Source organism: Lithobates pipiens, unplaced genomic scaffold (assembly GCF_037356315.1).
Source record: "Lithobates pipiens isolate NorthernLeopardFrog02 unplaced genomic scaffold, aLitPip1_a1.2 Scaffold_19, whole genome shotgun sequence".
NCBI lineage: Eukaryota > Metazoa > Chordata > Amphibia > Anura > Ranidae > Lithobates > Lithobates pipiens.
In genome coordinates this window covers 393,407,047-393,434,594 of record NW_027507764.1, presented here as the reverse complement: position 1 = coordinate 393,434,594, position 27,548 = coordinate 393,407,047, and the positions used below count along the sequence as shown (strand labels likewise).

At 41.8% G+C, this 27,548-nt stretch overlaps 1 protein-coding gene across 1 annotated transcript in view; it reads left to right on the top strand.

Moving 5' to 3' along the window:
• DOK6 (docking protein 6) overlaps window positions 1-27,548 on the top strand; it is an 812,960-nt gene that overhangs the window by 427,778 nt on the left and 357,634 nt on the right. Inside the window, exon 5 of the mRNA XM_077492381.1 lies at window positions 13,979-14,168. Coding sequence (XP_077348507.1) covers window positions 13,979-14,168 — 190 coding nt within the window. The remainder of the gene's footprint in view (window positions 1-13,978; window positions 14,169-27,548) is intronic.

Genomic DNA, 27,548 nt, shown 5'->3' with positions numbered 1-27,548 from the left:
CCCCAAAAATATATAAAAAAAAGTTTTTTTTCCTCAGCTTAGGCCGATACGCATTCTTATACATATTTTTGGTAAAAAAAATTGCAATAAGCATTTATTGATTGGCTTGCACAAAAGTTATAGCGTTTACAAAATAATGGATAGTTTTATGGAATTTTTATTCATTTTATTAATTCATTTTTTTTTTACTAGTAATGGCAGTGATCAGCAATTTTAATCATGACTGTGACATTTTGGCGGACACATCGGACATTTTTGCCACATTTTTGGAACCATTTTCATTTATACAGCAATCAATGCTATACAAATACAAATGTGTAAATGCCACTGGCAGTGAAGGGGTTAACCACTAGGGGGCAGTGTATGGGTTAAGTGTGCCCTCCTGGGGAGTGTTCCTAACTGTGGGGGGCATGGCTACATGTGACACATCACTGATCTCAGCTTCTGATCACAGGGAGCAGAGATCAGTGACACTGTCACTTGGCAGAATGGGGAGATGCATGTTTACATTAGCATTTCCCCGTTCTTCCTCCCTGTGAGGCGATCACGGGTATCCCCATGGAGATCGAGTCCGTGGGACCCACGGCCTGACTCACAAAGCTTGCTAGTTTTGTTAGCTTCAATTTTACATTGCATACTAATGCTAAGTATGTAATCTACAAGCATACTCACATTTTTTTAATCACTGAGTCTATCAGGGAAGTCCCTCCTAAAGTGTAATTTTCATGTTTATTAAGGTCTTCCTGTATTGACACTACATCCTGTCCAAAATTTATTTTCCTGCATAATGTGGTATCTTTAACAAATTAAATAGAATTTTTAATTCCAACCTCAATATCATTATGTCAGAAACCATGAACCAGACCAAGACAGTACAATTAAATCACACTTGTTTATTAATAAAAAATAAAAAGGTAAATAGAGTAAGTGTAGTCAAAGCATAGCCAGAGTCCAGTAACCGGATCAAGTAGTCAGCCAGGCCAGAAGTCAGGGATCTAAGTGGAGGAACAGCAAGCAGGATAAGGGGTCAGAAGGTATGTCAGCAAGCCAGTCTTTAAACAGGAACGCAGGAGATGGTTTCTTGTGATGTGACCAAAGGCAAAGGCGGAGATGAAGTGAGCTGGACAGCTTTAAGTAGGCAGATCAGACGAGCAGGATCAGGAACAGCTGGGTAACTGTGAAGGGGAGATGAGAGCTTGTAATTAGCCGTCAGCTGAGCAGCCAGCCCAGAGAAGGAAGGGCTAAGCCAGCCCTGACACATTATTAAACAAATTGAACAACATGGGGGCCAAGACATAGCCCTGGGGGCACAGGGACATAGATCCAATTAAAATTCATATAGATCCCAGTAAAATTCAGGTCTACCCCAATAATACAAAACATGTGCAAGGATTTTTAGGATCTGAAATTTTTCATCAGAGATTCATTAAACATGTTTAACTCCTATTACTCAATGGACTAAGAAGGGGACATGTTTTCAATGACCCACCCACATTTGAAAGCTTTATTCACTGCACACATACTTGTACATCCTAACCCAAATCTCCTTTTTATAGCAGAGATGAATGTCTCAAACTCAATCATCTGAGTATTTTTTTCCCACGCCAGATGACACTAGCAGAGCAGAAATATGACATCAGAAGCAAAGAACTTTTAACATGCGACTGTATCCATGCAGCCACTGTGTATTCATCCACTTATATGGGTCGCCTGCAAACAACGCCTAGGTGGATGCAGATGCAACAAAACGACTCTGCATGGAATATGGGACTCAGCACCCATCTGAATAAGCCCTAAGACAACAGAAATTCAAATCTGAGAAATGTATAGACTGCATAGTCTTCCATTGAAGATAATATGTGATTGAGGAGTTCAATTCATGTCAGAATTATGGAAAACATTTTGTTCTTTTGGGGACTGAAGTAAATCTGTTAACTGCTTCTCCTCAATATTCAAATTGTTGGACTGAAAGGAATAATCAAACATTAGAGCACTATCTCTGTTGTTTCATCTACCATCTCTAGGATAACTGAGTTGAATACCTACCATTAGCAGAATTTACATACATAGTTTCATTTCTCTAAGCCAATTTTTTTGGCCCACTTCAGAAAATGAGTCATTTATCACTACTCTATGGACCTGCTCAAGTAACCAGTTTTCTATCAATGTACAAACAATTTCATCAATTCAAATAGGCCTTATTTTATAGATGAAATGTTTATTGGATATAGTATTAAATGATTTATCAGAATCTAGATAAACTATATTCACTGGATTTCCACCATCCAACTTTTCACTTACTTCCTCATTGAACCATATCAGGTTGGTCTAACAAGAATGGCCTGGCTGCTGGTTGTCACTACTTTTCACAGACACATTTCTGCACACGTACTATTCCCTCAAATACCTTACATAGTATTGATGTTAGGGTGAGTGGTCTGTTGCTTCCTGGTACCTCATTTGCTCAATGCCAATCAGTTGGTACTGTTCCAATCAGTAAGAAGTTATTAAGAATTATAAAAAGCAGCTCAGTAATATAGCTTCAGCAGTTGCACTGTAATTAATCAAATATAAATATCTTCCAGAATAGCATGTTCTATCGCCAATGGTAGTAAAACCCATGCCAGGACCTCATCAGTGAGCAAAGACATTTTGAAAACCTGTCTTGGAGTGCTGCAAAGTAAACCACTGAAGCTGAAAAATTGACATTAGTTCAGGAAGCCTCTGCAATGTTTAGGATTGCCATTAAGTTTAACATTCAATTGAAGGCAGGCCTCTATAGGATTACTGATTGTAGCTGTTTGCTGCTGTTGCTATAAAAGTTGTGATTGCTAACCATAATTTATGTGGGCTTTGTTTTAAACAGTCTCTGTTAGGAAACATGTTTACTCGTGTTTATGTGAGATTGTGAAGTTGCGGCAGTCCCCTTTTGGCCCAATTATTCTGATAGTAATGTACCTTCAGACCAGTAGCAAAAAAGAGACACAGCTCTCAGTGGATCTAGAGGAATTAAGTAGTCTGGGTTACAAGACAGGGTCAGTGACGGCAGCAGAGTCAGCATTGGGGTCACAAGCAAAATCATTACCAAAGTAACAGTAGAAGTAACATGAAGCAGCAGGTGGGATTAAAGTGTGGAGCACAATAAAATGGCAAGGAAAAGGGAAACAGAGTGAACATTCAACCTGTTTGGCCATATAATTAGATGTGGGTGAGTGCAATTCATTTGTGCAAAACTATACCAAATCTATTTGTTAAAGCAAAGAATGTAATGGCAAACCAGGTGAGTCATGCTTCAGTCTGCGGGCAACCAAAGTTGAAGACCTGGAAGATGTAGTTCCTGACAGACAGACACAGTCTGAAAGTAAATAGGTTCTACTTTGCTGTTTTTTAGAAATTCTAAAATGCCCTGTGAATCTTTTTTTCTGTTGTTAATATTTATTTGTAATATAAAGATCAGCTTATGCTAGGGCTGTGGAAATTAAAGATTAATTCCTTGATTAATTGATTCTTTTTTTGATTGATCAAAATTATTTTGATCGATCAAAAGAGTTCTGTCGGAGATCCGGTGACATCACGAACATCAACGTCATTGGACTCCTTCCCCTTTCCCCAAGTGCCTCCTCTCTGCTAATGAAGGGAAGGGGGGAGGAGTCTGGTGACACTGAAGTTCTGATTGAACGTAATGTGTACGGGAGAGGAGCTACGCATGACGTCACCTGCTGCTGCTCTATGGAACAAACACGATTGTCGGCTTTACCTGCTGTGTTTTTATCATCTTTATGTGAGTAGTTTGTGTTTGAACACAAAAATGAAATCTTATACTTAAGCGATGAGCACTTAGATCTTTTCTTTCTTCCCATGACCTGGCTTTCTTGCTGAGATCTAAGGAGACGTGCGAGAAGTTTATGGTCCGTGTTAACCCTTTTGATACCCGCTTGCATGACCACCTGTTTGCACAGGGGTCCATGCCATAAGGTGAGAGTGATTAGTTAGACCGGAGGAAAAAAATTACTTACATCAGTGCTACAGTTTTAATTTAAAACGTATTTGTGTGAACTATGAAGTTAAGTCATGGATTATGAAAATTAACTAGTGTCAGGTGATTGTACATAGCGTATACCACATTTACCACTGACTAATGCAAAGTTGCAATGCAAGGAGATCAGCTAAAAGTAGTTGGATCTGTATGTGCGTTATAATTAATTGAAATTAGTCGATTAATAGATTTTAAAAAAAATTGATTAATCGAACACAGAAATTTTATTCAGTAACAGCCCTAGTTTATCCAAATATTAATAAAACTGATTTTAGTTGAATAAAGTGTAACTTTGGGCAAGAAAACATAGTGTTTTTTGACTATCATTACTTAGCAGGTTTGGTTCCCCTTCAATTTTTTTTTTTACCTGATGATCCTGCCTGTTTCTTTTACATTGATTGTAACAGAAACAAAAAACAAAAACAAGCTGTCCAGCAATAGTACCAGTTGCAGGGTTGAGAAAACAGAGATTACAATGAAGAAGGTGCTTATAACAGTCAGTTTTATATTCATATTGTCTAAACATTAACCCCAAAAATATCTGGAGCTCAGCTTTAGTTTATTTATCTTTTGTTTAAAGTCCTCTCCACAGGGTAACAATGCTGCTGTGAGATTTCATTGTAGAATTAAAATGATCATTCTACCTTCCGGTTCCGGCGCCGCATGAGCTAGCTGCATCCCAGCCTAGCTCCCGCAACAGAGCCTCCCAATTCGGCATAAAAAGCCAGTTTCAGCGGCCCCAGTACCCAGGCACGGATTCAGGTACCCCCCTCGCTATCGCTATAATATGGACCGATTCGTGGAGAAAACGGGGGCCCGGTCGTATGCGGCTGCCGCGGCACCCCCGAACGGCCGCAAATCGAGCCCCTGGCTTCGGCCTACTCCGCTCCAGATTCGATAGCCTCTGCGGCGGAACGCACGGACACAGACATGGAGGTAAGCGGAACCGCCACACCTGCATCCCCTGCTATCACAGGGCCTCTCCATCCTCGTGGACATGTTACAGGGACCCCTCACAATCTGTCCGGTGGAGCGATCCCGCTATCCCCAGGAGATGATGGCCACACTAACCGCATAGCACAAGCGGTGGCTGCCCTTCTATCCCCAATGATCACTGCTTCAGTGGAAAAAGCTATGCAGGCTGGCATAAAGCAAATTAAGGCCCAGCTTACAGAGCATGCGTCCAGGCTCAATGAACTTGAACACCGAATTTCTGAGGTGGAAGATGATCTCTATCAATCCCAAGCTGCGGAGCAGTCCCAGGAAAAAACAATCCAATATGTCATCCAAAAATTAGATGATTTAGAGAATAGATCCAGACGATCCAATCTGCGATTTGTCGGGGTCCCAGAGTCACTTCCTACAGCTGACCTGAATGACTTCTGCTGTAAACGTGTTCCAGAAGCCATGGGTCTCACGGGCTCCTTCACAGTAGAAAGATCCCACCGTATGGGTTCTTTTAATGCGGACCGCAAGAACCCCCGTCTTATTATTGCCAAATATCTCAACTATGCGGACAAAGCCGTCATTCTTCAAGCGTTCCGGCAATCTCCATCCCTTCATGTTGATGGTATTAAGATTCTTATCTTTGCAGACTATTCTATTGAAGTGTCAAAAAAACGCAAAGCCTTTCAACCGATCTGCTCGGAACTGTTTAAACTGCAAATCAAGTTCTCATTGGCTTTCCCTGCAGTGCTGCGTCTCAAATCACCCAAAGGGGAACAACTCTCTTTCCAGGACCCCTCTGAAGCTGAAGCTTTCCTGCGCTCTCTTTGTGCGGACCCGTCACCGGCAACGCCCTCCAAAACTGCCTCATCAGTGCGAGCTTTGGATCAGAGAAGCCCCAGGAAGGACTCGCCCAAGCGCTTTCGAGCCTCTGCTCCGGACCACAGACACCGCAACTTTCCACGCTGAAGCCTCTTCTATCTACATATGATGGTCTCTCCTAGTTCCCTCCTCCGCCCGGTTCGCAAGGCAAGTTTTGTTAAGTAGCGGCTGTCAGCTACTTTTATACCCCTAACTTTCATCTCTTCCTCCCTCTACCACTCCTGTTCCCTGGACTGTTACTTTCCAGCTCCGGGAGCTGCTCTTCTGCCGACTGCGGAGATTTTTGGACACAGGGCGCAGTAGGCCCCCCGCCTATGCCCTACTTCTTTCTTCTACCCCGAACTCACGAATGTATGTTCAGGTTTCTCGAATTGATGCATTTTCTTTGTATTTTCCTCTATGTTCTTAGTTGACATCATTTAGGTATGTTACTGCCATGTCCCACATTGCTACCGCCTCTGATACTGTGTCAGTTTTTTTTTTCTTTTCAGCATGACTCCACTGTGTATTACGTCCCCTCACTTTCATTGCTGCCGCCTCACCACGACACTCGTCCCAGGACAAATTGCCTATGGAGCATCCTTGGGGCTGCCCGCTGTCACTCTTTTGCTTCCCTGAGGCTCTGTTTGAGGAGCTCCGCCCCCTACACAGTGAACTCATGTGGAAAAAAGAGAAGTATTTGTGCTTGTTTATTTGTTTGGTTATTCTTCTTTTATCCCCGTTCGCCCCCCTTACTCCTCCTAATCCTACTTTCCCCCTACCCCCCCCCCCACATACATGGGTTCCCTTCCTTCTCCACTCAGGATCTCCGGGCAAGACCCCTCGCCCTATATCTCTATTGAGTCCAATCTGGGCTACCTAGCCTTCCATGCCCCTTTTACCCACGTATCCAGCCTTCCAAGTCCACAGTATTTGTTCCTCTTAGAGTAATCTCTTGGAATGTCAAGGGCCTTCGCTCTCCGCAGAAGAGGGTGAAGGTCCTTCGACACCTTAAGCGTCTCAAAGCAGATATTGCCCTATTACAGGAAACCCATCTACATGCATCCGACTTCCCACGCATGCAAAAACTGTGGGTGGGTACAGTACTTGGAGCCGAATCGGTGGGACGGAAGGCTGGTGTACTACTTCTGATTTATAAAAATCTCCCATGCACAATTTTATCCACCCTCTCAGATGATGAGGGACGCTTTTTCACTGCCACGGTTAAAATTGGCACTAAAGAGCTATTCATCTCTAACATTTACGCCCCCAACAACCCCACTAAGAAGTTTTATACCGAGCTCTCGACATGGCTACTCAGCTTCACCCATCTACCTCATTTGGTAGGGAGCGATTTTAACGATGTTATGCACCCCTCGATATACGGATCCTCCCCAAACAATAAAGCACTAGGCTCAGCCATAACAAGCCCTACCATATTTGCTTCCACCATGGACTCCCTTCACATGACAGAGAGTTTACGTTTTACTCCAACCCCCATAGATCTCTGGCGAGGCTCGATCACTTTTTTGGTACAGACGATCTCATACACTTGACGTCCGACTCAGTTATACATGACATTGCGATCTCAGAGCATGCACCAGTAGCAATCTCCCTAGACAGGCTGGATCTCCCTCCCCACCCTAATCTCTGGCGCTTCCCGTCCTTTTTGACCAATAATTCAGATTTCTACACGTACCTGGACAAGGCCTGGGCAGAGTACTCCTCCACAAATGCCCTCCATGCAGACAACCCTAACCTGTACTGGGATGCCGGGAAAGCGTATCTTAGGGGGCGCATTATTAGCTATGCCACTTCATTTAAACGTAACGCTCTCCAACATTTAAAATCGGCCAGCGCCAAACTACACGCTGCTCAACAGCAGCTATCCTCTTCTAGCTCCCCTACACATCATGACGAGTGGGTATCAGCCAAGTCAGCTTTCGATAATTGGGCCGACACCCTCAAACGTACGAAGAAGGCTCGCTTGGATGCTACCCTTCACAGATACGGTAATAAGGCTGGGAAACTTCTCTCCAGATTGTGCAAAGGAAGCCATCGCCCCACACACATCACCTCCCTCTGTGACCACACGGGACGCACGCACTCCTCCCCTCAAACCATCAATGAGATAATGCTGCGTTACTACACGCATCTATATGCCCCAGACCCCATTGTACAAGCAAAGGCTCGGTCCTTTTTAGACAATATATCACTTCCTTCCTTCTTGCCGGAGCAATTGGAGGCCCTCAATGCCCCCATCACTCTTCCTGAAATAGAGAAAACCATCCGCCATCTCCACTCACACAAAGCTCCTGGCCCTGATGGCTTCCCTAGTGATTTTTACAAAAACCATATCCATATAGCGGCACCCACGCTTCTCTCAGTTTATTCATCTATCTGGATGGGAGGCCAGTATCTCCCTTCCGGGAATCAAGCTGTCATTAAACTCCTCTCTAAAAAAGGGAAAGACCGCTACAGCCCGGTTCATACAGACCTATCTCCCTTCTTAATTTAGACGTGAAAATCCTCTCCAAGATCGTTGCCACTAGACTAGCAGACATCCTTCCCCACCTTATACATCCAGCCCAATCGGGGTTTGTCAAGGGTCGAACGGCCACTTTAAACATCCGCAAAGTCTTACTAGCTCTTGAATCAGCCAAACAAAATCCCAAGGGCACTTATGCTATCATTACTTTGGATGCGGAGAAAGCCTTCGATAACGTCAGTTTTGACTGGCTTTCCATGACCCTATCCAAATTTGGTTTCTCAGGCCCTTTCAACCACCTTATTAACTCTTCCCCCACCGCCAGTCTGGTAGCGGCCGGCCTCCTTTCTCCAAGCTTCCCCCTACACAAAGGGACCAGACAGGGTTGCCCCCTATCCCCTCTCCTCTTTAATATCGCCCTCGAACCACAGCTCCCCTCCACGGCATTAAAATAGGAGGCATGGAACTCCGCACGTCTTTGTTCGCAGATGATGTACTTATCTTCACTTCTAATCCTGCCACTGACATACACACCATTAAAACCGTTTTTGATGACTTCAGGTTATGCTCAGGGCTCCACATTAACTATTCCAAAAGCGAGATTTTGCCCATTGGCACCCATTCCACCCCGTCCTGGGCTAGTGGCTCTCTATTTTCTGTTGCCCCTTCCTTCATTACTTACTTGGGAATTAAAATTGGGAAATTACCTTCCTCATTGTATCAGTTGAACTATCCACCCTTACTGTCTAAGATATCCCAAGAATTGAACAACTGGATGGATCTGCCCCTTTCGCTCCTGGGAAGGTGTCACCTTGTGAAAATGGTCAGCTTTGCCAGACTCTTATACCCCATGCAAACTCTCCCACTATTGCTCAAACACAAAGATGTTACTTCATTAGATTCTTCTATCTCCAAATTTTTATGGCACGGCAAAAGACCACGTATTGCCTACAAAAAATTGCACCTTCCCAGGGGCAAAGGGGGTATCAGTTTACCCAATGCTCGACTGTATAATTTAGCTTGTTTGCTTAGAACTAGTTTAGATTGGATCACTCGCTCATCCAGGTACTCTAACTTTGAAATGGAATCCGCTATGGCTCACCCGTTCTCTTTGTCTGCCCTATTGCATTGCCGCTGGAAATCAGTACCCTCCCCCCACCAACACAACCTTGTCTTCAGAGATACGGCGATAGCATGGAAGGAGTCTAGGAAACTGGCCAGACTTCCACCTTTTATATCCATCCATCTGCCTATTCAAGGAAATCCTTGCTTCACTCCAGGTCTCCACTGCAAAGCCTTCTCAGACTGGTCGGCAACGGGACTGTCCCTCTTCTCCTCTCTGTGCAAACCTCTTCCCTTTCGGAGGGTGATGGACTCATTCTCAATTCCCACCTCACATTTTCTCTACTACCGTCAGTGTATTAGCTTTATCACTCAGAACTGCAAGGAGGACTCTCTCCGCTTCCAATCTAGCTTCGTTGATCAGCTGATACGAGACAAGTGCTTTAGGATTTCTGATGTTTACAAACCTCAGACACCACCTGCATCTTCTACTTCTATCGCAAATTGGTCCTCTGCCTTCCCGGACCCCGACCTCGTTAACAAGATTTTGCTCGGTCTCAACAAAGTTTTGCGACTCACGCCCAACTAAATCTGGAGGGAAACCTAGCTCAAGATTGCCCACAGGGCCTACGTCCCTTTCGTATTACCCAAATATAAGCGAGACGGGGCATCCTGCCCCCATTGTCAACATTTGAAGCCATCCCTTTTCCATCGCTTTTGGTCTTGCCAGACTATATCTACTTTCTGGGACCAGGTCCTGGCCTTTATCTTTGATGTCACCCTGCTGAACTTACCCAAGGAACCTCCTAATATTCGGATACTGGGACCCCTTACTGCTGCCATGGTCTACCTCCTCCGATGCTGGATCCACACTAGGGCCCCACTCTCAGCGAGCTATAGTTGACTGGATTCTACTATGTCTACTTCTAGCCCGCCGCCTCATACTCCGTCATCCGGCCCTCCAGCCTCCCAACTTCACAAGGATCTCCTATCCCTCCTGTACAAAGAGAGGCTCACGACTGATTTCTCCCATGTCAACCAAAAAGCGTCTTTCCTCGCCAGGTGGCGGTTGTTCATCACCTCAACCATGTCAATACCTGATCAACGTGCATTGGATCAACTTTCTTTTATTTACAATGATTCGCTTCACTTCTAACACCACTCTATGACTTACTGCATAGCCCAGATTGCCATGGAGTCCTCCCCCCCCCCCAAGTTTCTTTTATAGGATAATTACTTATGAACCCCCCTCTACAATGTTTTTGTGCTTGTAATCTGCCTCCTCCCCCCCCTCCTTTTCCCCCTACCCTCCCCTTATCCTCCCCTTCCCCCTCTCCCCCCCTTTTCCCCCTCCCCTCCCTCCTTTATTACCTTTATTTGCAAGTTTATAGTCAGGCACTTTATCCTCTGGGAGCCGGTTTTTAACGTTTGCTCTGATTAGGGTTCAAGACAGTCCCCGATCCATCCAGTTCTATCCCTATTGCCCTAGGCTAATATTATATTATTACTGTTTTGCTCTCTTTGAACGTTTTCTTGCCTCAAGGTTTTCTCCCTGTCACAGGGTTTACCTTGATTTGTATATTCTATCTTTTTGTTATTGAATGTGCCTGTACACGAACCTCTGTATTTTCATATTTTGTTTTTCTGAATAAAAAATTTTATAAAAAAAAAAAAAAAAAAGATCATTCTATAACAGGAAGCGACAAAAAACATGTTCACTGAAAGGTTCAACAGTTGGTTACAGGAAGGTCCCAGAAAAACAAAACTGTTGTGTTAATGTTAGTGACACACTGCATCTTACGTCACCTTTTTATTTTGGCCATATTTTCAATTTAAGTCATTCATTCACTTGAATTTGCTGTCACATGACCCACTTATTAATATGTAATATGTTCTTCAGAATTTGGTTACACACTGTTCTTTACTCCTTTCTGCATGCCATATTTGAGTGATAGCATTGTTTTTATCTTGTTGATTTAGTCTCAGAATACTTGCTGAAAATTTAATTGAATAGTATTTGCAGAGTATGCTGCAGTTGGAACAGACTTGTCAGCCGTGTGAATGATAAAACCAATGACAATCTTTAAGCAATTTAACAATCACATTTCTCGTGCTTCTCTATTGATTACTCTAATAATTCTTAGACACTATTTCCTATGGTGTCTGTTGTATTATTATATTGCAAGGTTTGGAGCATAATTAACCATTAGAGGGAAAAATATAGCTCTATCTCTACTTGTAGATATTCTTTAACATTGTTGGCAAGCACCAAAAGCATTAATTAAAAAAGAATCATTTATGAATAAAAACAGGATTACAATTTCTGTGGAATACCTTTTCTTTATTGCCATCCAAATCCACAGTGAGAATTGAAAGTATTCATTATCTTAACCCTTTTCTCATATGGAAGGTATTGGACAGAATGGCTCAGGGCCCTTTTTCCTAAGTTAGAAAGGTAAAGTTTTTTTCAGATGTAGCTTGCAAAGTTGGTTACTTTGTGACTTGCCAGAATTTTTTGGTTTGCCAATATCAGCACATTAGTTAAGGCACAGCTATTTATTAGAGCTAAGCCAATATGCCACTGCTGTCCTGTGCTCTACTACAAAATATCATAATGTTCTCAAGAAGGAGTCAAGAAACATCCTCATGTTGTTAGGTATAACATACTTATAATGACCACATTATTGTGGTGGAATATTAGTTATGCACCATATTGTTGCACTGTCACATACATTTCTTGTAATATAAACAGGTATTAATAGCTTATCATTCTCCTGGAACCTCAAGATAATCTGCACATTCATAAGGTAGTACCGTCACAAAAAACACTGTTATAACTTTTTACGTTAACTATATGCACTTAAAGTAAGTGATGATAGAATTTAGTATGTGAATTTTTTTTTTTTTCAACATGTCTTTACTTATATTTGTCAACGCATGTACCTGCAGGCTGAGCTGTTCAGAAAAAGTGACATTGACAGGGTTTGGACCAAACTGTAAAACTAACAGGGTTTGCTTACAAAGGTCACATTTTTCACATGGTTTACAATTTCTTGTAATAAAGAAAAACTGGTTATGCAAAATGTTAGGCACAATAGGCAGTTATTGTTTTTTAATCCCTCTCACCAACATTGCTGCTGAAAACCTTGGCCTGTAAGTATATTTGTAGAATAATATGAATAAAGACACACAACATAGAACAGTTATATACAGTTCTTACGTTTAATAACTTAATAACTTAGTATTAATGTGGATTTTAGAAAACAAATCGTGATACTTGTCCTTTAACCCTTTTACTGCTACTGTCATAACATCTTCCAAGAATATGCACAGCCTGCTTTGAATGCTAGCGGACCTCCTGTATACCAGCTCAGAGTTGGTCTCAATTACCTCCAGTTTCCTAATCTAAGAGCTGGCAGTAATTCAGTAAAAAAATTTCACTGCCATTGCATCAGGTTCTTAAAGTGGCAGTAGTGTGAACAGAACATTTGTTGCACATGTCGGTAATGTTACAGACACTGACGCAAATGCTTGAATTATGGTCAAGTATTTCAGAAGGGAACTACCGCCAAAAGTGTTTAGGACTATTTTGAATTGCTGGGAATAATTATTTGCCATTATTCATGACTAACTCTAAATTTATGACTGTAAAGGCTTTAAAGTTTGCCTATGGACAATTTTGGTTACCATAGTGTGTCATCATTACATAGGCACACACAATTTGAAGGCTAGTTATGTTTGTATCAATTAACCTGATCTTTTATATTTTACCAATAAATTGTGTAATTGTGCTTGTGCACTAAAAGTACCAGACTGTATTTTTACTGAACATATGGGTTTGATATATAATAAATTGCAACTCCCACCATTTTATTATTCAGGGTCCCTGCTTTCTCTGCTTCCATAAATGTTTGGAGGTTTTATCTAGTCTCCATGTCTAAAATTTGCAGATTAACATGTATGCAAAAATGCAAATCCTTTGAAAGCATCCAGACTTTTCAGCTTACATTTCACACAGGCATGTACAGTACATTTTTAAAATTGACATTTACATTTTAACACACATAATTTATTTATTTTCTAAATTTGCTTTCATTTAGTAAAGGTTAGCTTGAGATTCCAGCTATATAGTATATACTTAAAGTAGACAAGTAACCCTAACTAAATGGCATTTAATTTACTAAGGCGCTATGTATCAAAAGCCATATCCATTTGTTTCAGTTAAAATACTAAGACCTTTTTCATCTTTCAGCCACTTTCTATCCACATACATGCACTCCAACAATGTAGTTTCTGAATGTGGATGTCCTGATGGTTGACAACATTGAACCATGCTTTCTTGATTTGTGATAACATGGCCACACGTGCTCTCCATCAAAATCTCATGAGACATGCATGAACATATATTAACATGTTGAATCTTATATGATACAGTATTTTTGTGATTGGGTTTACATATATTTTAAACGTATGTGTACTATAGATAAAACAGTTGTAAAATAGTCCTAAATACACTGTATAATGCATTTGTATGAGAACAATTAAAATCTATCTTAATCTGTTTTCAATTGTTTTACTCCATTTAGAACGATTCAATGTGTATCTTATGCCTACACCAAATTTAGACATCTATGGGGAGTGCACAATGCAGATCACACATGAAAATATCTACCTGTGGGATATTCACAACGCAAAACTCAAGCTGGTAATGTGGCCTCTAAGCTCTTTAAGAAGATATGGCAGGGACTCAACATGGTTTACTTTTGAGTCTGGAAGGTAAGAAGTCATTCTTGTTTTTGATTTTATACTAACATGTCAGAGTTCATAGATTTTTGTTTGATAATTGCTTAAATAAACTAATAATTACATTATTAATTTATGTATTCTTTAAAACTTGCTTTAATGCAGATACACATGACAAAAAATTGTAATATTGCGTAAATATAAAGAAGGCCTAGCATCAGATGTATTTTTGATGTTATATGTATGCATGCTCTACAATGTATATCTGTAACACTTAGGGATAATTATTCAGTGCTCTCATTGACAATACATTCCCATGGCAACACCATTTTTTGGGTATCAACCAGGGCCAGCATCTATATTCTGAAATAGAGAAGTTCATAGCTATTAGTTAAATAAATAATGATTGTTATACTTTGTGTAAAGCTTTATAAATTGAGCCTGTTCTTTTGAGCAGATTTAGTGAGATTTGGTGATGATCCAATATTTATGGCATTGTCAGGAATAAGCATTCTAGGGAAGCAATCAGGCATGTAAGAAAGTCTTGTTTTTTTCAATGTTGTAACTGTCTACAAATGTCTTCCAACCCTTCCTTCATTGTCTTAGGCAAACGCACTCTAAAGCCGCGTACACACGTAGCGGTATGTCCGACGTACTTAGTCTGGCGGACTTCCCGCCAGACTGTCCGTCGGACTTTCCGAACGGGCTACTTGCCCACACACGGCACTTTTTGAGCGGACTAATACGGCGTACTAAGTCCGCCGTACTATCCGCCCTACTTTTGAAATGAACGGACTCGCCCACACACGCAGAGGAAAGTCCGCTCATTTAGAGCGCGTCTCCAGGTAGGCGGGGCCCACGAAGGAGACATCGCTGGCCCCGCCGCCTGGTATGGACTTAAAGGGGAACCCCAATGCCGAAAAAAATCGGCGTGGGGGTCCCCCCCAAGTCCACAACAGACCCTTGTCCGAGCACGCTACCCGGCCGGCCAGGAAAGGGGGGGCGAGCGAGCGCCCCCCCCTCCTGAGCCGTACCAGGCCGCGTGCCCCGAACATGGGGGGTGCCTTGGGGAAGGGGGGGCCGCGCGGCCCCCCACCCCAAAGCACCTTGTCCCCATGTTGATGAGGACAAGGGCCTCTTCCCGACAACCCTGGCCGTTGGTTGTCGGGGTCTGCGGGTGGGGGGCTTATCGGAATCCGGGAGCCCCCTTTAATAAGGGGGCCCCCGGATACCGGCCCCCCAGCCTATGTGAATGAGTATGGGGTACAATGTACCCCTACCCATTCACCTGTAAAATAAAAGTACAAAAAAAACACAACACACGAGATAAAATACTTTATTGCACAGCTCCGGGGGTCTTCCGTCTTTGGGGGTCTTCTCGCCGGACTCCTCCGCTATCTTCTTGTAGCTCTTTTGCTAGTGGAGGAGTCCGGCTTTCTTCCTCGCCGCCGGCCTCTTCTTCCGACTTCGGGGGTCTTGTCCCCCTCTTCGGTTCTTCTGCCGGGCCACCGCGCCTTCTTATAGCTCTTTTACAGGCGGTGGCCCGGTCTTCTGTCGCCACCGCTGCCTTCCGTTCTTCTTCTTCTCCTTCTTCTCCTGGTGTCCCATGGGTTTATGTCACATGGGTTGGTCACATTGGTTGATGTCACATGGCGACAGTCCCAGCATCCTCCGGGACTGTGACATCGTAAGGGGGCATAAACCCTGTTGACACCAACCCATGTGACACCGCCCCTTGTCCCTATATAAGTGGCAGCGCAGCACGTCCCTGGCATTGCGGCCGGAGAGATCGTCGAGTCAACATCTCCAGAAGAAGAAGGAGAAGAAGAAGAATGGAAGGCGGCAGCGGTGACAGAAGACCGGAGAGGGGGACAAGACCCCCGAAGTCGGAAGAAGAGGCCGGCGGCGAGGAAGAAAGCCGGACTCCTCCGCTACCAAAAGAGCTACAAGAAGGTAGCGGAGGAGTCCGGCGAGAAGACCCCCAAAGACGGAAGACCCCCGGAGCTGTGCAATAAAGTATTTTATCTCGTGTGTTGTGTTTTTTTGTACTTTTATTTTACAGGTGAATGGGTAGGGGTACATTGTACCCCATACTCATTCACATAGGCTGGGGGGCCGGTATCCGGGGGCCCCCTTATTAAAGGGGGCTCCCAGATTCCGATAAGCCCCCCGCCCGCAGACCCCGACAACCAACGGCCAGGGTTGTCGGGAAGAGGCCCTTGTCCTCATCAACATGGGGACAAGGTGCTTTGGGGTGGGGGGGCTGCGCGGCCCCCCCTTCCCCAAGGCACCCCCCATGTTGAGGGCACGCGGCCTGGTACGGCTCAGGAGGGGGGGCACTCTCTCGCCCCCCCCTTTCCTGGCCGGCCGGGTAGCGTGCTCGGACAAGGGTCTGTTGTGGACTTGGGGGGGGCCCCACGCCGATTTTTTTCGGCGTTGGGGTTCCCCTTTAAGTCCATACCAGGCGGCAGGGCCAGCGACGTCTCCTTCGCGGGCCCCGCCTACCTGGAGACCCGCTCAAAATGAGCGGGCGGGAAAAGTCCGCTCATTTTAAAAGTACGGCGGACTGGCATACACACGGCCGGATTGTCCGCCGAAATGCGAGTCCGGCGGGAAGATTGGAGTGCAACACGGCATTCTAAGTCCGCCGTACTTTCGGGTCAAAAAAGTATGCCGGAGGCTACACACGGGGGGATTGTTTGGCGGACTTGAGTTTGCCGGACTTTTCCACCGGATTGTTTGATCGTGTGTACGCGGCATTAGGGATAGAGTACTCCTGCTTGGGTGGATGGGGAAGGTATCTTACCAAGAAGATTTTCCAAGAGGGTCAGGTTATTTCCTAATATTATCAAATATTTTCCTCCCAGGAAGATCTTGAGAGGCCATGCCTAGGCCTTGACACAGTAAAGAAACAGAAATGTCATTTTTTTTATGCAGACTTGTAAAATTACTGATAGGTTTGCATTTTAGAATGGAAGCTAGGAAAGGATACAAGGGATGCAAAGAAATTCTTGAGGAATTGTATATTATAGATGTCAATTGAACTAGACCCTTAGCATTTTTGCCTTTTTACCAGTAGTTTTTTGACATGATTTAAATAGCCTAATTTTGTCTAATTTTGTCCATAAATTATTTGTAAAAGTGGATCATTTTACCCATACATATGCCAGGGATGCAAATACTCTAAACCCAAAAACAAAGCTGTAGCAGTATTGCAGCTTATCAATCCTAGATGTGTTGGAAATTCTATTTTTACACTTTTATTTCCTTTATTTAAACTGGTAATCCTAACATTAAAACACTACCTGTCCTAGGGTGACAGCATTGTCATACTACAAAAGGGAGTATGTTAGAACTACATAACACTGGGTTAAGACGGTATACCACCTCCTTCTCTTCTCTATAACAGGAAAAGGTGATTGTTGTGCATGGAAATAGCAAGGAACAATGCTAACCGGTAACAACCTAGAGGCAGAGAGCACTGGAAGTTATCGGCTGCCAAAATTTCTAGCTAAACAATTTGTTTGTTTTTTTTGCATTTGTCAAACAGTTATAATAAACTTCCTTCAATGTTTTATTTTAACAGATCAAACTGGAGCAAAATATTATGTTTATTGTTTTGTCGTGTGCACACGGTCAGAATTTCCAACAAATGTTCAATGTGAGCTTGTTGTTGGAAATTCCGACGTTGTGTAGGCTCTATCGGACATTTTTTGTCAGATTTTCCAACAAACAAAATTTGAGAGCTGGTTCTCAAATTCCGTTCATGTGGACAGAATTCGGACGCACAAAAGTCCATGCATGCTCGGAATCAAGCAGAAGAGCCGCACTGGCTATTGAACTTCATTTTTCTCGGCTCATCATACGTGTTGTACATCACCATGTTGTTGGCGTTCGGCATTTCTGACAACATTCGTGCGATTGTGTGTATGCAAAACAAGTTTGAGCCAACATCCGTCGGAAATAAATCCAGAATTTTGTTGTTGGAATGTCTGATCGTCTATATGCGGCATTAGAGTTTACATACACTTTAAATGTAACTCCAACTTTATTCAACGTCAGTGATGAATAAAGTGCAGATTTTACATGCATGGTTTCCTTATTTTGCCCTTTATATTTTAGCCTTACGTCCTTCTTTTCTTTGTATTGTCCTTTGTCTTTGGATGTTATAGTTCTCAGTTATTCAGGTCACAGTATAACTAGGAGAGTAGTTATTCATTATAGTATGCCTGTAAATTGGCACATTTTTCCCATCTTTAGAACAGTACTACAGCAAAATGGCATCAGAGGGGGCGGGGTCACCCAGTTACATAACTGGGTGGCCCCACCCTCAGTTATTTAAGAACTGTCACAAGCGAAGAAGCATCATAAGGCAGGAGCCTCCCATGGAGGAGGTTCGGTCGCTGCTTTTTTTTTATTTTTCAGTCCATCGACAGCATGATAGAAGAAGATGAATGGACATCATGGGACTTTTTTTTTTTTATGATGGACTTGTCCCAAGCTGTGTCTTTTTTTAATATTTTTTTAATATTTTTTTTATATTTTGACACTTTTTTGTGAAATGGTAGGGGTACATTTGTACCTCGTTACCATTTCACACGGGGGAGGCCGAGATCTGGGGGTCCCCTTGTTAAAGGGATCTTCCAGATTATGATAAGCCCCCTGCCCACAGACCTCCACAACCACCGGGCAAGGGTTGTGGGGATGAGGCCCTTGTCCCCATCAACATGGGGACAAGGTGCTTTGGGGGGCTACCCCAAAGCACCCTCCCCATGTTGAGGGCATGTGGCCTGGTATGGTTCAAGAGGAGGGGGCGCTCTCTCATCCCCACCTCTTTTCCTGCCACCTGCCAGGTTGCATGCTCAGATAAGGGTCTAGTATCGATTTTGGGGGACCCCTATGCCATTTTTTTTTACATTTTGGTGCAGGGTTCCCCTTAATTTCCGTATCAGACCCAAAGAGCCTGGTATGGATTTTAAGGGGACCCCCATGCAATTTTTTTTCATTTTGATTCGGGGTTCCCCTTAATATTTATACCAGACCCATGCTTTTTTCAATGAGTTTTAGCTATATTAGTGGACCCGACAATTCGTTACAGCCAAAATCAGTTTTAAATGACAATTTTTCCTTTAGAAATGTAATTTTGCTGTGTTACAGTTCTAAACACGAGAAAAATGTGCCACTTTACAGGCATACTATAGACCACCCCCAGGCACGATATTTAAAGGAATATTTCATTTTTATTGTTTCACTTTAAGCATTAAAACAAAATCACAGCCGTTTAAAAAAATAATTGACCCCAGTCCCCAAACACTTTTTATGACAATAACTTGCAAACAGGCCTTTAAAATGAGCACTTTTGATTATTCATGTTTGTGTTACCTTAGACTTTAATGGTGTTCATGTGTCCTGCCAAATTTTTTGCCTGTTCGCATGTTCTGCTGCAAACCGAACAGGAGGGTGTTCAGCTCATCCCTATTAGTCATATTCAGTGTTAGGAATATACCTAGGCATTTACAGTCACACTGGTAACTCAATCACCTTCAATCAACATAGAATGTGTCACGGTAGATGTTGATAGTCCAAGGACATGAAGGAAGTGAAACTTTGTGAAACCACCATATTCTAATTAAATAGTTACATTTCATGGTGCTGTGAAGTATAGGATTGATGTTACTTATTAGAGTCACATGGCTGAAGATGTGAATTGTTGTCAAATCATCTTGTCTTGGTTTTACAGATACCATTTCCATCAATGTTTTACTCTTTGATCTTTAAGCTAGATGACTAGTACTCCACTTACTCTACCTTCTGTAGCACAGCTTTGGATTAATTAACAAAGATACTCTGCGTTACTTTAACTTCATTAGGGCCTTTATCTCAAGATATTTTTTTCCTAAAAATGCTTAATTCACAAGCATAAATATCACTTATACATTCTTATGTTACATGAAATATATTTTAACTGTTGAAAGTCAGATTTTCTCCCGGAATGTTTTTTTTTTCTTGCAAACCTCTCTTTTACTACGTAATAAAGTCGCTCTGTATCCTCAGTAGACACATCCGTGAAACTCATGCTAAAACTGGAGAGTGCAAAATCTGGTGCAGCTGTGCATGGTAGCCAATCAGCTTCTAACTTCAGCTTGTTCAATTAAGCTTTGACAAAAAAAATGGAAGCCGATTTTGAACTCTAAAGATTTAGTAAATCAACTACATAGTTATATTCAGTCTGTAACTAGTGGTATTTGATTAATAAGCGTGATGATAAATATTATGAATTGATTTTTAGGGCTTCATTTACTAAGTGGAATTTAAGTCAAATTTAACTTTGCAAAGGAGTTTTCTCTTCACTTAGCAAATTAAGTGATAACTCATTTTGCAAAGAATATCCAATTATGTGTAAGAAAAATAATTGAAAAAAAAAAGTTGCAAGTGATTTGATGATGGAAGTCAGCAATCACATCTATCACAAAGCAAAGCGAAAATTCCCTTATAAATCTCACAGTTTGTAAATCAACTCCCTAAAGCCAAAATACCTCAAGAACTGATAACATAACCTTAACAAAGTAAATTTAGATGGTTTGTAAAGCAAATACTTCATTAAATTTCCAAGAAAACAAATAATGCATGGTAATGAAAATAACACATGCAGTAAACATTTGTGAACTGGGTATTTTGCCTCTTAACCAGGGGTCTCAAACTGATGGCCCTCCAGCTGTTGTGGAACTACAAGTCCCATCATGCCTCTGCCTGTGAAAGTCATGCTTGTAACTGTCAGCCTTGCAATGCCTCATGTGACTTTTAGTTCTGCAACATATGGAGGGCCACCGGTTTGAGACCCCTGCTCTTAACATTTATTATGAGCACACACAATATAACTCCAACTTTGAGTTTGTTTTACTGATTTATATTCAGTATAATTACATTTAATTGTTCACAAGTAATTTTTCTATACTTATTTTGTCCTTTCCAGTCCTAAGGTGAGTATAAGCTTGAAGCTGACCCCTTCCAACTCTTTCACCACCCCCACGTGACAGGACAGAGTGCTTTGGCAAACACCAAACACCAGCACTGTCACAGGGGAGGAGGGGAAGTGAGTCACATAACCTGTATACCTGGAAACACTGGGTATTCATCTTTGCTCATGGTGGCTGAATGAAGTCGAGAGAGAGAGCATAGAAAATGTGAGCATGTGAATCTGAAGACATTTTCAGTTAAGTGAATATGTAGCCTCACCCCAAAAGGCAAACCACTGATTCACTTCATACACCCCCCCCCCCCCCCCTTCGTGTTCCTTTTGAACTTATACAAACAACCCTATTTTTAATTTGGAAGTCAGTTTTTTTCCCAAAGAATATTCCACCATCTTTTCTTTTTGAGCTGAAATACAGGTGACTAAAATAGCCATTTACCCCCTTTACTCTCTGTAGTATAGCACAGCTTGTCTATTAACTGTTACTGACTAGGCAAACACAACAGAGGGCTGCCAGAGAGGTAAAGCACTCCGACAGCTGTCAATTTTAGTGTGAATATAGCCTTTGGAGATATCACATGCGTGATGCTTTTTCACTGCTGAGATGCATAAATAGGGCTAAAATTTTGTGTGAGGATACAGACTTTATTGCAGCCTAACAGCATAGATTGGGCCCAAAATCTGAGGATTTCAGCATTCATGGGGCATAAATTATGCATCTAATTTTCTGACTACCTATCATGAGTTTGGAGTGCCAGTACAGTAGAAACACCCACAAAAATTACCACATTTTGGAGAGTAAAGACCACAAGGTATTTTTAGCAGGCATGGCATGGTGAGTCTTTTAAAAATTTGCCACAAGCTTTTGGAAAAGATGGAAAGAAAATGAAAATGTATTTGTTTACTCCAAGTTCTAAATTAATAAGATATTTCTACCACACAGTATAGGCATACTTAGTATTACACCCAAAACACCTTCTGCAACTCCTCCATACACGTGAGCCTAGCTGAATAGAGGAAACAATAAAACAAAACAATACTTGCATTATTTTTTATTTAGCTGCATAGAGGGGCCCGAAATCCAAGGTCACCTTCAGGCTTTCTTGTGGCATAAATGATGCATCCTAGCTCCTAACTACTATATCTCATTTTAGAGGTCCTGGAGCTCCAGGACAGTAGAAACACCCATTAAATTAATACATTTTGGAAGACAACCACACAAAAGTATTTTTAAGAGGCATAGAATTAAAAAGATATTTCTCACACACAGCATAGTGTGACTTTTTCAAAGTTTTCAAAGTTTAATCTAGCTACGAGCCAGACATTGTATTTTGTGTATCACAAAATTCAACCAACATTGTAGGTCAGGGAATATAGCTTAGTGTAGTGCCACCTATAGCAGAGTTTATCAACCTATTTTCAGTCAAGGCACCCTTTAACCATTTCTGTCCCTGAGGATTTTTCCCCTTAATGACCAGGCCCTTTTTTGCAATATGGCACTGTGTTGCTTTAACTGACAATTGCACGGTCATTTGACATTGTACCCAGACAAAATGTATGTCATTTTTTCCCCACAAATAGAGCTTTCTTTTAGTGGTATTTGATCACCTCTGCAGTTTTTAGTTTTTTAAACAAAAAATAATCAACAATTAAAAAAAAAAAACACAATAGTTTGTACATTTTGCTATAATAAACATCCCCAAAAAATGTTTTTGTGTCCCTCGTGGTGTGCACGTACCTACTGCAGAATCTTAAAGAGCCGAAATACAAGTATAACGGCTTGTGCAGGGAAGCCAACCTGTCACAGTTTAACTGCGACGGCTGCTCGTGAAGGGGTTAAAATAATGCACAATCTTGAGACACCCATCCACATATATAGGACACCCAATGTTACAGGTGTTTTATTCTTTCAAAGCAAATATAGCAAAGCAAGGGAGGGGCAAACAAGGATGCTGTGCATGTGCCTGACATCCTCCTTATCATGAAATCATTGGTTGTTTGAACACTGGCAGCTAGAAGGTTTCACAATGAAAGCCTATTGCTCTGTGTAACTAAGAGGCAGGCTTGATCCACCTGCTGACTTGTATACAAATTGTGGGCAATTTTTAAGCAGTTTACCAAGAAACCCCTTAAAAAAAAACTCCAGGCACCCCAAAATGCCTGTGCACCCTGGTTGAAAAAGGCTGACCTATAGTATTCCCCATTTTTATAAGCTAAACAAGTCTAGCCTACTGATATGTGGCTACCCACAGGAATACCATGTTTACTGGCCAGGAGGTACAGAAGGCTAAACAAAGGGTGAACAAAAGAATTACAGTAGTTTTAAGAGTGAAGTTATTCATGAGGGATGGCTAAGCCCTTGTACACACGGTCGGACATTCTGACAACCAAATCCATTGGATTTTGTCCGACGGATTTTGTCCAAAACTGTTGCATACACATGGTTGGACAAAGTTGTCAGAAAATCTGATTGTACATAACGTGATGACGTTATTTCGTTATGACGGGACAACGTTCAGGCTAGTAGCCAATAGCTTTGGTCTAGGAATTTGATCTGAGCATGCGTGGCACTTTGTCTGTCGGAGTAGGCTACACATGATCGGAGTATGTCCGATCGGAGCATGTTGTCGGAAATTTTATAGACAAGTTGGAAAACTTGGTCCATCGGATATTCCGACGGAAACAGTCCGATGGGGACCACACACAGTCGAATTATCCGACAATACGGTCCAATCGGACACATTCCGTCGGAATCTCCGACCATGTGTACAAGGGCTAAGAGTGGTGTCTCACAGGAACATAATCAGCAAGATGTGCAGATGGATCAGTTCAGGCAGCAGGCAGAAACAGGGTCAACAACCAGGCAAAGGATCAGTCCAGGCAGTCAGGCAGAAATGGGGTTAATAAACAGGGCAGGCTCAGTACAGGCAGCAGGCAGAGGTATTGCTGCACTGGTGTGGTGGCGATCAGGAACATTGTTGAACAGGAACATAAGGGAAATATTTCAGTGGGGGCACTTTTTCTAGTGTCTGTCTGGGAAAGAAGTTATCCCACCGTGGAGAGTTTTCCCTTTCCCCTTACTCCTGTTGTGTATACTGGGCAGGAAGTGAAGAAGAATCTTGCCAATGGTATACAGATGGTATGAAATCCCATATGAAAAAAATACTTTGGCTTTAGATATATTTTATTGTCAAGAGAGTTCAGGCTGTTCACCTATAATATTTCGAGAAAGAACTAAAAACAGAAATACGTTTTTTATTTTTAAAACTATAGTATTTAATCATCCCTGTTTTTAGTAAAGTACCAGGTTTATTTTACTATTGCAACTTAAAGGGTAAGTTCACCTATTCATGAAAAATGAAAAGGTGAACTGGCCACCACTTTGAATACTATTGTAAAATATTAATATGTTACTAAAGCGCTTATAAGAGTGTAACTAACAACCTAAAAAAATATATATAATGTGACCAATTATATAAATGAAAAACAACTGCAGCTATTTAAAATGTGTTCTGGCACCACATGTAAAAATGAATAAAAACAAATACTAGTGCACTAGATTTCAAATATATGTTTCATAATAAACTCCAGTAAATAAGTGACCAATCATGATCTTGAAAAATATATGCAAAAAATCCACATGCACAATAATATAAATAAAACTCTTGAAAGCCGACGAGACGTATATAAATGCAATCCATGCTCCATGACAATCTCTGTAAGGAATAAGTGCTGACAGATAATCACCACCACCTCCATGTGCAATGCCTGCTTACCTCAAATGAAGACCCCCTTTGGTCTTTTGGCACTTTAAATAATTTTCCACACAAGGATTAGCTTGATCGTACACAGGTTTTCAGCTGATAGCTCCAGGATTACCAGGACTTTTCCATAAACAATTACTTTCTCCAAATTCAATTTTGAGTGAAGAAGTTCAGCACATCCCGCTCCAGTAGTCTACGTTCTAGTAACGAGTTCTGGCCGGGGGTTGGTAGCGGGGATGGTGTGAGGGTCTCAGGTGGAAAGGCAAAGCTCCCCCATCTCGCCCGGTTCTCTCGATTGTCACGGAGCATAGATTGAGTTTATTCACATCTCTTCAGCATTCAAGAGTTTTATTTATATTATTGTGCATGTGAACTTTTTGCATATATTTTGGAAGATCACGATTTGTCACTTATTTACTGGAGTTTATTATGAAGCATATATTTGAAATCTAGCACACTATTATTTGTTTTTATTCATATTTTCTGTGAAGACGCCAGCTGATGAGAATGATGAGGAACATCTGGGAATGGTAAAGTACAGCCCCTCTGATTCCCACACCACCTCCTCTCAATAGGTTGACCCATTGCATTTCCATTCACTGGTAATTGATATGTATGTGTAACCAACCTACTACTGCAGCCGTAGCTAAGGAGACCTATTGATCCACGTGTGCTATCCTCTGAACGATGACTGATATCCTTTCACTGGTTTCCACACTAGCTAGGGAGGATGCTATGCTCCCAGTACTTGAATTGCATTTTGGCAAACGTATTTCTTCATAGTCCTTGACCAATATAGTCCTGGATAACCAGGACCTCAGGATCTATACAGATAAGGACAACACTACTCTATTCCATGATTGGGACATTAGTAACTAAGTAGTTTGGTAAACTCTAACCCTCAGTTGGCCCTGGCCCCTTCTTTCCCCCTGCTTGAGCCTCCAGGGGGTTGACACACAGGTGCACCACATAGATACACTGTGATACACATGATATATGGCTATTGCCCTGGTGGTGCCCCCTGTTCCAATTGACTTGATGTCTGGACATTTTTTGTTCCTTGTTATTTGTTGTTGTCCATGTGTTTGTGACTCAGCATGCCCAACCTGCATTGCTGAGTGGATTCCATGTTTCCCCAATGGATGGCTGCAAGCACAATACCATTATTTTAGATGTGACTGTTTTTGAATATTAATATATTTTTACATTTTTTTGACTACAGCAGTCCATACTCACTGTCACTTCACAGCCTTTCTTTTCTTTTTTCCCCTTTGGAAAAACAACTTCTCTATGTATGCCTTGAGGTTACAGTGACAGACCCATACTGGTATGAGTAGGTTGGATATATTGCTTTTACTCAAGCCTTGTCCATATGTTTTTTTACCTCAATATACCACCGCAGTTTGAGTATCCATTACAGTGCTTGAAAGAGCAAGTGCTTATTGGTGCTGACAAATGCATCTAAAGCATTTTTTCCTGTAAGGTGCCCCAGAAGAAAGAAGCATTTCTCAATGTTCAGCGTGGTCCCGTGGTTGCGCTGACTAAAGAGTACTTGCCATTGTGAAAATTATGATGGATACTCACTCTGAGGCTATATATTGTGATGTGTGCTGCACAGACTGTTACACTGGCAGCATAGGGAGACAGTCACTATGTTCAGCAGGGTCCAGAGAGGTGGCCATTTTATATGGGCTTAGTTCACCCTTTCATCTTTAAGTTTCAGCATTGGAGAACAATGGGGGTCCTTATTAGAAACAGTTATAATGAAATAGTTGTAAAAATAAAAATCGGATTTATTTATTTTTTACATTTCTCATGAGATTAAAGCAGTGATGATACATTTTTATTGGTAATGTCAGTTTGTCTTGTAACTCCGAATTCTGTCTATGTCAACTTCTCTATGTCAAAATAAAATAAATTATTGTTGTACCTTATTGGTTTACATTTTATGCTAACAACAAGGTAGCTAGTATGTATTACCTTAGAGCCTTTAGAAATGTTCTTACTGAAGAAACTCTAGCTACAATGGACCTACAATTATTGCAGCCAATAGTAGATTTCCACTGTATTCCAGCAAGCTATGCTGCAAAGATCAAATGCAGGATCAATTGTATGCACATATCCTGATAGCATGTTTAGTCTGCACGAACATGTTATAGACAAGCTATACAGAACTGCAAATGATTTTTGATATGGAATGTTTTACATAGATCATAACAAAAAAATGTGTATACATGTGTAAATGTGCAAAATAGCTAATAAATGCTTTTCACTTAGCATTGTCATGCACTGCCTTCCTTTAAAACTCAGGATGGCATGATTCCCCCAAGGGAGCCCTGGAAATATGAGCACTCAGAATCTTCCTATTTATGCTGCTCTGTATTTAAAAGAAGACAAAAAACTACAAAACCAATCCATAAATCATATGCCTAGTTCAACATAAGCATTTAAATAGGCATCTTACAATTCTACATACATAAGGCTGCTGGGAGGGATCAGTACAAGTAGGGGTTTGCTGGGCATTGCTACTCACTACTTACTTGCCTTTGGCATACATTCTAAATGTAAAACACATGGTAGGCACATTTCATGTAGTGCCACTGGACAGTCCTGATGGAATTTAGAAAGATGCAAGTTTATGTATTACAGTCCCTTGCCAAAAAATTATGTTTCAAC